Source organism: Aptenodytes patagonicus, chromosome 5 (assembly GCF_965638725.1).
Source record: "Aptenodytes patagonicus chromosome 5, bAptPat1.pri.cur, whole genome shotgun sequence".
NCBI lineage: Eukaryota > Metazoa > Chordata > Aves > Sphenisciformes > Spheniscidae > Aptenodytes > Aptenodytes patagonicus.
This window is the reverse complement of record NC_134953.1, coordinates 21,654,732-21,667,603: the sequence shown is the minus strand read 5'-3', so window position 1 is coordinate 21,667,603 and position 12,872 is coordinate 21,654,732. Positions and strand designations below refer to the sequence as shown.

The following is a 12,872-nucleotide window of genomic DNA, read 5'->3' as shown; positions in this document are numbered from 1 at the left end:
TTTTTATGTGAAGGAAATGCAGTATGTTCTATTAATATCCTGCTGTAGCCCTAGATAAGTCTAGACACCCTTTCAATCAGGAAAAAGTTCTGGTTTGTTTCTTCAAATCGCTTGTACTCTCAAAGACATACACACAAGTTGGAGAACCTCTGGACTGCCCCGGCCACTTCACAGGTAAATAATGTCCACACAGGAAAAGACACTTACTTAGTTTTCCCATCAGTCACCTCTTGTGATTACTAAAGCTGTAAGTATGCCACTTTTTCTCTCATGAGGAGGAAAAAGCAAACGAAGTAGTTTGCACCTTGAGATAAGCTTAACTTCATTCTCATTTTAACTAATAGCTGGAAAAGAAAACATTGATACCAGCTAGACCAAGACTACATTGTAGAAAGGAAAAAAAAAAAAAAAAGAAAAGTTGTTGGATGTAATGCCGGCACACTGCCTAGGCTCTTCCGAAGAAGCTGGGGAGAAGTACATAGGCTTTGCCCCGCATAAAGAAAGATTGGTTCTTCTTCTGGGTACGCCTCCCTCACACACTTCACGTTCCTGACCTATCTCCGATTAACCTAACCCACACACAACCTTCCCCACAGCAGGTCCCGGCCCATCCAACACTGTTTCAGTCTGGCAAATTCTTGCAGTGGGGCAGGGCTGAAACCCTTCCTGGTCAATAGCAGCTCATGGAGAACTTTTCTGCCCTGCAGGGAATGGTGAAATGGAAGATAACCAGCATGCAGATTATTTTTCCAACATATTCTTCCCAAAGTGACAGCTATCCAAGTGAAGGTCAGGTTCTCCCCAAAATCCTCAACTGTCTCAAAAGCACCTCTTTAACTAAGACTAATTTTGCTTGAACGATGGTAACGGTTAAAACCTAGGCAGGAGTCTGAGTTAACCCTGCGGTGAAAACAAGCCTGCTAAACTCTCCCCTCGTCTTCCACAGTTGCATTCCCTTGCTTGTATTTTAGAGCAACGATCAGCAGTAAGACTCTAGACTCATCCACCCCCTCTTATGTTTAGCCTTTATTTATGGATTCATCTTAGGCTCCACCTGTAAACTTCTTACATGTGTAAATACTGGTCACTGATTCACTCCAGCTAGTTCTGTGAATAAGCATTTGCAAATTTTATTTGCCAGGGAGATGAAATGTGAGTTAGTGCAAGTTTGCATTAACACCCTGCTGGTCAGCAATTACTAGGCGAGGATGCCCTGCCATTCTTATCTATAGCCCACTATCTTAGTGAGCTGTTTGCCCAAAAGCATAGGAGGTCCATGCTGTCCTCTTAGCGACCTGCTTCCCATCCATTCAGTTCTTGAGGAAATAAAGCAGAGCACAACACTTACGCAGGAAGTGAGCCTAGGAAGATGTATGTAGTTTGCTTACACCCATATACCTGATATCTTTTGTTTTTAATCTTAAAACCGTTTTGCATTTTTAATTACTGTATTTTTTCCACAATCCTACACCAATCCCAATTCACGTTAGAAGTTCCATATTGTTCTGAAAACTTTTTTCCATTAGGAGACACAGATGAAGGGCATCATCTTTTCTTCCAGCTGAAGCATGATCTGCATTTCATTTGTATACATGTAATTAGCTCATTTACTCTTATCACTCCTAGCATTTCTAGTTTAAGTGTCAGACACCAGAACTGGCCCAGGCATCAACAGCACTCTATCCCCACCACAGGAATGACATCTTCCACTTGACTTCTTGCATTAAATGAAGTTAAAGCATTTGAAACTAAGGATTGAAGAGATGACCGATTCAGTTCCTTTTACTGAAGATCCCTCTATTTTAATCAAAAATGCCTCCTTGCAAGAAGGTTGTCAGCTGATATTTTTACCTTCTCCTGCTTAAGTTCAACACAAAATTTGTAGGGTGAGATCATCACTCACTGTATCACCATTTATAGTTACTTACTCTATCCTTATCCTAACAAGACCCTAATCAACAAAGCTTCTGATCCTCCTAAATTAAAATTTTAACATGAAGGAATTTTTGTTTGAAGGAGCTTTTAATATGAATGAAATTTCTGCTTTTCTTGCTCTAAAAAAAAAGAAAATTATTTGAAAATTCAATTAAGAGACCACCACTAATTCTTCTTCCTTTCCTTTTCGTAAATAGTTCAGATAATGCTTCTCTATCACCCTCCTGTGTAAAGAAATCATTAATAGGTTATAGGTATGAGAGGCTGGTTTTATGTAGCAGAGGACAAAGAGATTCAATTTATCTTTGCCTCTTCTAGAAATGGAAAAAATATCCCTTTGGAAGAGTCTACCATGCAGACACACCCTTTCCTTCGACACAGTCCCCTTGTCCCTTCAGCAAGGTAATACACCAGACTCCACCAAGTGGCAAGTACCTCCTTGGCAAAGCAGTTCAGATTTCAGAAGGAAACGTACTGCTCAAGCAAGCAGCCAAATCTGAGTTTGCTACCAGAGCCCATCCAGCAGGATCCAAATCCAGGGGAACGGTAGGAACCTCTCCTTTTGCTTTATTAAGCTGCCAGGTGGGGCCCTAGTATACAAGAAGTATTCTCCAGGGCTTATCAAAGATGCAATATAGTCACTGGTTTTACCGCATGCGTATAGAGCAATGAGCCTAAAGGGGATGTGGTCTCGAAGCCAGGCCTCCCGCTGCTCCAGCAACATCATTACCATCAAACCCTGGCACCCGAGAGAAACGCCGCTCACGGCTGCCACCCATGCAGTTCTGTTCTTAGAGTAGTGGTCACTCCTAAAAGCTGGTCACTCTGCCAGCTTCGCTACAGATAAATAAGTACAATTACCTCAGGGAATTTAAATTAAGAGCTGCCTTTCTGTCTCACAGAGTTATATGTGACTTTGTCATGTTTAAGCTTGAAGAAGCATTTTTTCTGCCTCCCTTGATGATTCTGTTATTTCTTAAGAGCAGGGGCTGGAGGTGGGGGGCAAGAAGTGATGTATTCCAAGTCTCCTCGAATTACTGAAATGTCTAACCCCAGATCTGGGGTCCATTTGTCACAAGTCACACCCTTGGACGGTCTCTGCCTTGTCCACTGGAGTCAACCAGCAAGCCCTCCTCCCACGCTGCGCTATTTGTACAAACTGCCGACTTGGAGGAAGAAAAAGTAGACACAGAGCTGGTTCGCTTCTAGTGAGGTCCCTCTGGCATCCAGCTAAGAGGTGAGAAAACTAAATATAACAAACTCAAAACTACAATTATTGTAGGGGAGCTTGCCAGAGCAGCTCTGAAGCTCCTAATGGTCTGTAGGGGATTTATGGATCAGCTGTGAAATTTTACTCACAGCTAAAACTTGCCAATCAAGTCCTCAGCTTTGGAACACTGCTACCCACTTTCACGTAATACAGCTGGAAATTATAGAAGCACCAAAGCAAAACAGTAGGTTTTAATGCTTCAAAGAAGGACACACAAAAGAAAAATCTATCATACCAAACAAATCAATAAGAAATGTGGGGGGAGTCTCTCTTCTGTGTGTTTGTGTAAAAGGGTCTTATATTCTAGAGAGCGGGAGATTACAAACAGACCAGTGCCAAGTACTGCCAAAATGCACAGTAAGAGACAGAATGCTGTACAGAAAAGGCTACAAAAGGCCATCTTGCAGTTTAGAGCAGGTTCCCCCCGTAAATTATGCCAGCAATCCAGAAAGTAATCTTAGTTGCTGATATTTTATGTCCTTGCCATATGGATTAGGATAAAGTGGGATCTTCATAAAATTTATAAAAGCTCCTTTGAATATAGGGGGAAATACCACAAAATTATAGCTGTTATTTTCATGATATTACATTAAAAAAACTGCAGCAAATATAACAACAAAAAAAATCCTGAGAACTTACACGGAAAACAAAGCAAGTAGCCAACTTAGATGAGAGATGTAAGACAGTACAGTATATAAGGCGTGTTGATTTACTCTGCACAGATATACTTTAACCATCTAAACAAAATGACTAAATCACTTCTAGCCCTTGCAAATTTCCATTTTACTCCTTTTTTTTTTTTGAAGGAAATTCAATCCTTTAATACTTTGCAACACAGAAAACCTACAAAACCTAGGTCGAACAGTAATGATCCCTTGTCTTATAGAAGTCTGAGCTACCAAAGATACACTGATATGTGATTAACTTAAATTTTATTGTCAAATTTGAAGGAGTTAGTTAGCACTTTTTACTTCTCCAGGAGCTGAAAAAGAGAAGGTGTGCTCAAATAAAATCCAAACCAGCAGAGAAAATACAAGAGTTGTCTTGGATTCAAGTATTCTTTTGTTTACACCACTTCACCTATGAACCTGTTTGCTCATGCTGCCAACAGAGGTATCTATAAACACCATCCCAGTCAACCACTATTCTTCTGTATTATTTACAAACATGTTCACCTCTAGACACATCAGTGACACTCTCCTAAGCGTAATGCACGTCAGAGTAACCTGAGGCAAACCTCTTGGGCCATCTCAAAGAGAGTCAACAGAAAGATGCCAGCAAAAGGGTAAGCCCTGCCTGCAGCATGAGGAGAAGGTGTTGCTACAGGATAGAATAGTGACCTTGAATGAAGCGGTAAATAAAGAAAAGAGCCCAATGTTTGATTGTAGGTTGGCAGACCAGTGGAAAGCTGTAGGTGACCTTACAAGAATGTGCCATGAGTGGGGCACAAATGGATGGCGCAGAGCACATGGATAGCAGGGGTGTGAACGTTCAGATGTGTTAATGGAAGAGTTTGGAAGATAAGAGGAGCCTAGGGCTGAAAAAAAAAATCTCACCCTAGTTTGCTAATATTTCTCTCTACGGTTTTAGGAGACAAGAGTCATCTTTTCTCCAAATCCCATCCTCAGTCTGAATTGTGCATAATCTCTGACAAAGCATTTTATGGGGGGGAGCAGAGGAAATCTCTGACAATCTCTGGAGTGGCATCCAGACTGCAAACCATGCAAGCACACATAGCTATGCACAGCTCTACAGGGACTGGAGCAAACTTCTCTGTACCAGAAGTTAATCTGCTCTCACTCTAGTTCCAGGCAGAGCAGAAAGCAGGGTGAAAAAGACATTATTAAAGCATTATACAGCATTTTGTTCTCTATAAGTATTTTGTAATTTTATTTTACAGTTTTTTAAAAAACTGAGGCCAAAAAGAGAACAATAAAAATTGGTCAGTGTAATGAACTGTATGTGTCATCAACCTAATAAAATTAGTTAGCACATCTTCCCCTAAGAAGAGATCATGTTAATCAGCAGAGACAGAAATAATATTTCTTACTGCAGAGACAGACTGTGGTCAATTTACTGCTGCTTTTCAACTCTACAATATGCAAAAGCCAGCAGAAGAGTATTTGTTATCTCAGTGAAGGAAATGTCAGCCATCAAGCCACTTGCTGCAGAGGTACTTAAAGTCTATTTCTTAAAAAAAAAAAGATTCAAATGTAAGTGAAAATGCAAGAGCAACTCCTGCACATTTCCAGAGAAGTGGCCCTAGCTCACAGACACCATCAACTCACACATCTCCCCCCTCCAGGAAAAAAGCCACGACACGTAAAACTGTAGCTTTTGACACTACCAAATTCAAGACATTTTTCATTGCCTGAATTCTAATACTCTGCAGCCTACTGTACAGAAAATCACAAGATTTATGGCAAGTCGAAGGAAGCTAAGACTAGATAACATCAGATGCTTTTGGTAACTCAAAAGCCAGTAAGCCAAGGAAGGGACCAGGCGATGAGTAGTCAGCCAGGGAGCTTGCTCATAACCTGCCCACAGCACCGTTTTCTTTGTCAATCCTGGCCAGCAGAAGACATTACTCAAGGGAACAGGAGTTAAACATTTCCTTATCCTGTCCCTATCTTTTCCTAGTAAGAAGTATATCCGGAAGTGATGAAGCAGAATATTACCCCATCCCTCTTAAAGCAGTCATGATCATTAACATTTCATGTAACACAGGCTTTAGAGTTAAAACCATGCAGGAGAGGGACTACACTTAACAACCAGTAGAGCTACAGATTCCTATCACCCCCAGAGTCAGGCAGGGCTCATGGCATCTTTGGAGCATTCTGCAAAGGCTGGTGAGACACCTGCATGTCTTTAAACAACAGAGATGATGGAGGACAAATCTGAACAGCATCATTTAGTGCAACAGCCACACAGCGCAACTCCAGCCCGGTCCTGCTCACTGCCCGTTCAGCTCATCTCTCAATGCGGACACGTAGAAAACTAACAACAAATCCATCTTCCTTGTAGTTCCTCAGATGCACGGGATAAATATGCAGCTTGTGGTACAATTAATATCAGTTAAACTCACATTTCACAAGTTTACATACACACACAAAAAAAACCCCTCAGTAAGTCTGCAACAAAATAATTGTCTGTGCACTCACAAATACTGATCCTTTAAGAAAACAAGCCTTCGCCCCCTTCCTGCAACAGAATACCCAATGCTTTTATTTGGCATTTTTTCTGAATAGGCAAAAGGCATTTGTAAAACGGGCTAGGCTTGAGTTGTCAGAACGGAACAGATATTAAATGCTTCTAAAACCCGACGAGGGCAGGTTTTCTGGTTTCACCCAGTGTGTCAAGTGACAGCTTCACTGTGACGGGTCATTAGTCTGACAAAGAGAAGGCAGCTGGACATAGAGGGGCAGAGGCTAACAGAGCAATTACATCCTTAAATCAACTATAAAATGTTACGAAGGATGAAGGGGGCGGGGGGGGAAGGGGGAAGTATATTCAGGGGAATAAAGTCAGTCTGATAAAATGTCTAGCTGCAAATCAGATCAAAGGAGCTCGTTTAAATAAAAAAAAAATCAAGACAGCTTACTCTTCAGAAAAGCAGATTCTATGTGAAGGACTATTTTAAAGTGACTAAAATTATTATTTCATGCAAACAATCCATTTTTTACCCTCCTAAATAAATTTCTGCAATCCTCTATGAAGTATAAATATATCTTTGATGATCTAGTTTCTCCCATTTTGACAGCCCCCAGAAAGGATCAGAACTAAAAGGTATTGAGCTTTTTACCCATCTCCATTTTCCTTCCCTCCAAATGGGGTCAGAAAGATTTTAGCATCATCACCACAGAGTAGCAGTAGCTCAGCAGGTCACACTCACTGTTAGGTGCACACAGCTTTGAATGGACAAGGGCTGAATTAAGAGGAAAACCAAAAGAACACATTTCCCAGTCTTCCCATTGACAGGAACAGTAGTATTAAGTTTCCAATAAAAGCGCAACATCCAGGCAACTTAGTTACAGTAAAGAGAACTCCATTGCCATGTGTTGTGGTCCAAACCCCACTTATTACATTGCTTCTTATAAAGTATGTATTATTTAACTTTTTACTAAAGTTGATATCACGGCTGCTATCTCTCTCTCCACTAAAATATGTGAAAGAATTTTGACATTTCTGGGCAACTCAGAATTGACTGATAACTGATAATACAAGCCAGATTACATGGAGAAGTTTGCATGCACGGCATTCCTTCTGAATTCTTTTTTCTGACCCCTTTCCACTTTGTACCTCTGTGCTCTCTCTTCAAGCCTTAAATTCAATTTTATTGTGCTTTTCTCCCAATAGGCTGTTGGATTTTAAATGAGAGTTTAAAAAAAAAAAAACAAACAGAAAAAAACCAAACACAAACAATTTCAAGTCAAAGAAACCCGCACTTTCGGTCATTTTTGTTTAAAACAGAGAACATCCATGTGATTAATTCATCCTTAAGCTTTGGCTCACACCTGATACGCAGGAGGGGTCATCGGTTTCCATCAAAAAATAAAATACATTTTAAAAAAAAAAAGAATTCTTAAATGAGAAATGTTACAAAAAGGAAATGTTACGAGAAAAGAGAAATTTTAATTACCTGACTTGAAGGTAGTTATCATCGCTGATGCTACTTTTTGTAAGCAACTAAACGTAAAAGTGAAGCACCCCCAGGTGTCCCTGTCCTTGCCCCTCCATGCACACACGCATTGGTACACACATTTTAAGTCCTGATTTTAATGTCAGGTGAGGTCTGAGAAGAGTCTCAATAATTACACAGTAAGGAGCCAGACAATTCTGAGAAAACTGAGGTTCCCTCGCTGTGTGTTTCATAACGTACAGAGACGATGAATGGGAAACACAAGGAGGAGTTTAATAACGCGGGTTTAGTTCCCACATTCTCTGGCGAGTCCCACACCGTGCAGCCTGCTTTTTCAGCTCCTGTCCCTTGTTTCGGTAAGGCTTCTCAACTAAGACAGCTACAGCACTTTCTGTTTTGTTTCCATGTCCAGTCAGGGCCATTACAGTTGTTATACCACAAACTCGATGAGTTTTCAGGGCTCTGTCGGGTAGGGAGATGTACTTTAAAAGGCAAATAAATATGGAAAGCCTGGATCAGTAACAGTAAGAAGAGAAACAGTAAAACCAGTGTTTCTCCTAATGTCCCCTTGTTAAGTATCAGTTTAGCCTTTGCCATATATGCCAAACTATTTGCCATGACTAATGTGTATAATGGGAGTACATTTCATATTTTATCTCTCCTGAGAGACCTTGAGTTGGGAAAAAAAAAAGAAAGAAAAAAGAAAAAGAAAACCCCACACTTTACACAAAGTAAACACACAAGGAAAAAATCAAAAAGCACATGCTTAAACATAATGGGTTTAAGCTTAAAAAAAAAAATGTGTTGGAGGTTATTTTTCCCAACAAGTTTCCTTCTTGCTGCTATAGGGAATAAAGGACTCGAAGCATTCAGCACCAGCCTGCTTACTCCTGTCTGCCCCCCAGAACTGGCACAAACTGATGACGACTCAGGCGCAGATGTTGGAAATTCCATCTTCCTTCCAGAGGAGCCCAAAATCTCCAGGGCACGACTCCTTAGGAAAAAAAATATTAACTTTGGTTTTCCCCCCATTGTTTTAAGACATCTTTATTCAATTTGTAAAATAAACGTATGCTCCTATATCAACACAGGGAGTTAAAAACTGCTTCATTTCCACTAGACAGATATTACCCATGACGAATCATTAGAACCGAAAGCATGCAACCGGCCATTAAAACATACAAAGAGATTGCATTTCAATACAATTAGGTCTCCTATAATCATGGAGTTTACTCGCGGCATGTTTTAAGCGAGAACTTTCACAGAAAGCACTCTTCGTGCAACATCTTTATAGTTAGCCCACAGCCACCACTCGGTCCTTTCTCTCAGTTATTTCCAGCTAGTTGCTCCATCAGACTGCAATGAACCGCACACCTGGAATTACTAATAGGAGTCTCCACTCTCTCACGCTGCTTAGGCACTCCAGTCAATCTAACAGCAGGTGCTAAAATTTGTCACACACTGAGATGTCATCTAAAAGTTACATTTTGCAATACCACCTCCAAATTATAAACAAAAATCTTCTCCTAAGAGCAGACTTACCTAAAGAGGGGGGCGGGCGGAACCAACAAACCAGCAGTTCCAAAAACGTATTAAAACCTTTCTGCGCAGAACAGGTCTCTGAGGTCTTTTCAGAGATTTCCCATACGTGTTTCACTTGCCGGTGCTACGGGCCCTACCCTGCATTTCCACTCCTTCCCCACAACCGCAGCAGAAACCGGTTATGAACGCTAACCAACACCATCACAACTGTCCTTCTCCTTCTTCTCAGTCTTCCGCTTTATTTCATATGCAAGCGTATGGGTTTGTAAGTCATCCTCCGTAGTGTGTAAATTCAGGTTTCCCTTCCCCACCAGCTTTTCATTCTCAGCTGGACAACCTAAGGGCTTTGACTGCAAGAAAGCTTTTACTTTTGGAAAATAAGAAGTATTTTCCCATCAAACATCACCACAACCCGCGCAGATAGAAAGCTTTAACTGCTCTGTAAATCTTACGATTGGACCTTTATTATCAACTGAAATGACGTTGTCACTCGGGGGAAAAGTACAACACGTAGACAGCATATTTCAATTTATATCTTATTGTATTTGGGTACTATCAGCAAGGAATTTCAAACTAGGGACTCGGTTATATTTTAATATCAAAATTACATTATAAATGTTAAAGCAGAGAGACATTTAAAGAATATGGTACATGCTACCTGCGTTGCACCAGTTCAGCCAATGTAGCTGCTACCAAAAACATTTCAGATCGCCAGTTTCGCTGCATTTTAATCCTTGCTCAATGCTCAGCGTTCACAGTGAAAGTTCACCAGCTGCCCATGTAGGAGGTCAATTCTTAAAATTATATTGGTCTTCACCTAACATCTGTAAAAATTTCTAACAAAAGTACTGCGGGGAAGAAAGAAGGAAGCCAGAGAGCTTTTTAAGTTTAAATGGTATAAGGAAAAATAGAAGTGTTGAAACAGTTAAACACCACACAATATTCTCACCTACACCGCTCTGAATTAGCATTCTGCAACTGCACACTTGTTTACTGCAGCTCGCAAAGCAAAAAGATGGCAATTGTTAAAAAAAAAAGTCAAGAAAATCAAAATGCTCAGGAAAAGAGGTCAATGTTTTCTTTCCTAATAATGAAATGGCAACTTCATTTTGTAGAAGAATCACTGCTTTCCTTTCCATCCTATTTTGCCAGTCATAATACCTGTTCTAGCATATTAGAAATAAATTCAGAAGAGCAATTTAAGATATTCCCCAACATCTCACTTCCTAACAATCACCAAATATCCAATTCAGATTATAAAACACCAATTTATTATCAGTAAAGCAAAATACAATTTGCCTGCATCTCCAATTAAATGCAGGGTGGAGATTTATTAGTTATCAGGTAAACACAGAGGCGCACACCAAATAACGCTGCACGGTTACAAAACTGTATGATCAAGTTGCAGGACCTTAGATGGAGATGTTCGACATTTGCCATTCTGCGTCACATTACCATGACAAAGAACGGTCAGAACATGGCACCCCTCTCAAATCTTTCCATTAAAGGTAGGCTCGAAAGGAAACCATTCAAGTTTTCCTACCTATAATTTGCTAGCAGGCACGACTGGCAAAAACGCGATGCCTTTGTACATAACATGCGCCGCATTAGAAGTACAATCACGAAGCAGTCTCGACAGCTTCACCTATCTGACTTGCAATACACATCCACGTAAAGTCTTGATAAACGTGAAAAAATAAGGGCCGTCTTTAGAGACCGTAGTTTAAAATTTAAGACTGATTTTGAGTAAGTGTAAATTACCTTCTGGTTGCACAATAATTCGTATGTAGCACTGCAGCTGCCCAGCGGACTTAGGAAGCGACCATTAATGTTTCAGTTTCAATGCAAACTCCCAAGTCTGTATTTCCCATTAGGAATAAAAATGTGAGTAACAAGAACCGTTAACGTTTTCACAATTAAGTTGCAAAACATGATTTAAAAGCAAACAGACAAAAAGAAAACCAAGCATCAAGAAATTTATGGGCCACGCTCCACAGCAACTTTAAAAGTCCAGTTTCATACATAGTTATAAAAGATAACACAATTCCCAATTTAAAATAACGTTCATACTCTTAAGTTTGCTGTAACGTTAAAGCATACATGCACATACATATTTATATACGTGTAGGTATGTATTTTGCAAATACAAGTGAGAGAACTGAAAGCATTTCCTCCGTTAGTTACATTGTTGGGTTTTGTTGACAAACTGGCAAAGGAGATGCCTAAGCCAGCGCCTTTCATAAAGGGGTGGTTGCAGGAAAGCAGCGCAAGCCCAGCTGCGAGGCCGCCGCAGCTCAACACTGCTTTGTCATACTCGCGTTTTGCTTGACGGCCGAACACAGGCTCAGTCCAGTTGGTGGCCTGGGACATAATGTCAAAAGCGTTTCTCAACCTACGCCGCTGCGCAGCGCCCAGTGTCCTGCCCGTCAGCTCAAGCAGCAAATCTTAAAGTAATAGAAAGCAATTCTAATGGCTCCATAACTGGGCGTTCGTTAGTAGATTTACTGCTCTGTTAAAAGCCTCTATCTCTTTTCACACGTTACGACTTGGGAAAAATCAGATACAGTGCATGCAACCATCTTGAATCAGCACAGATCAACTCATGTGTTACTCGTGCTTCATGTGCTAACTACGGAGCGTTCGGTTTGTCTTCAAGCTTCTCATTTAGCCAGAGAAGTATCGCTCACAGCACTGCATCTGTGTAGCAAAAGTACTTTTTCCCTCTCTTTCCGGATGGAAAACGGAACAGCATATGCCGTTCACATCGTTGCCCTCATCAATAAGCCTTCCCCGCGTGCACGGGCTACTTTTTCTGTGACAGTTTTGCAGAGATGCGATCGCTTCTGGCACAACACGAGCTCCCTCGCTCCAGGGCTGACGAGGAGACGCCTCAGCCCGAAAGCTGAGGAGCGGCCGCAGGACGCGGCACACGGCAGCAACCACGGAAAGGCGAAGAGAACTTTCCCGACCGAGCTGCCGGGCGGCGCGGACCCCCGCCCGGAGGAGACGCGGTGCCGGGGCGAGCCCTCGGAAAACCGACACGAGCGGCTTTTCGGGCAGAAAACTTCTGCTGGGAAGCGGGACCGGTGCCGGTCTTTAGGGGGATAGGTGCCCCGCAGCAGCGGGGACGGCCCCGCCGCCACCCGCACGGCCGCTGCGCCGGAGGCGAGGCTCAGCCTCGCAGGGCACCGCTCGGCCGGGGCCGGGCCGACCCTCCGCCCGCCCGGCTGTCAGTCTGGGCGCGGGGGAGGGAAGGGGGGAACGGCCGCCGGGGAGGGAGAGCGACCCGCGCCTGCCCGCCCGCCCGCCCTCCCGGCCCGGCGGAACGCGGGGCGTCTCTTACTTGTGGAGGAGCTGGGGCAGGCTGGGCGGCGGCGGCATCCCTCGGCCGGGGCCCCGGCTGGGGGCCCCGCTGCGGGCATCGCTCTCCGGCGGGTCAGCGCCGCGGGGGGCCGGGGACTGGCTCATGGCAGCGGCGGGGACCAT

At 42.5% G+C, this 12,872-nt stretch overlaps 1 protein-coding gene and 1 long non-coding RNA gene across 2 annotated transcripts in view; both read right to left on the bottom strand.

The window, feature by feature from the left end:
• RBM20 (RNA binding motif protein 20) overlaps positions 1 to 12,872 on the bottom strand; it is a 108,451-nt gene extending 95,579 nt beyond the window's left edge. Inside the window, exon 1 of the mRNA XM_076338989.1 lies at positions 12,730 to 12,872. Coding sequence (XP_076195104.1) covers positions 12,730 to 12,872 — 143 coding nt within the window. The remainder of the gene's footprint in view (positions 1 to 12,729) is intronic.
• LOC143160817 (uncharacterized) lies at positions 8,096 to 11,152 on the bottom strand. Its single transcript, XR_012995439.1, has 2 exons — positions 9,387 to 11,152; positions 8,096 to 8,838 (listed from the first exon to the last, which is right to left on the bottom strand). It is a non-coding gene; the product is annotated as an uncharacterized LOC143160817 (long non-coding RNA).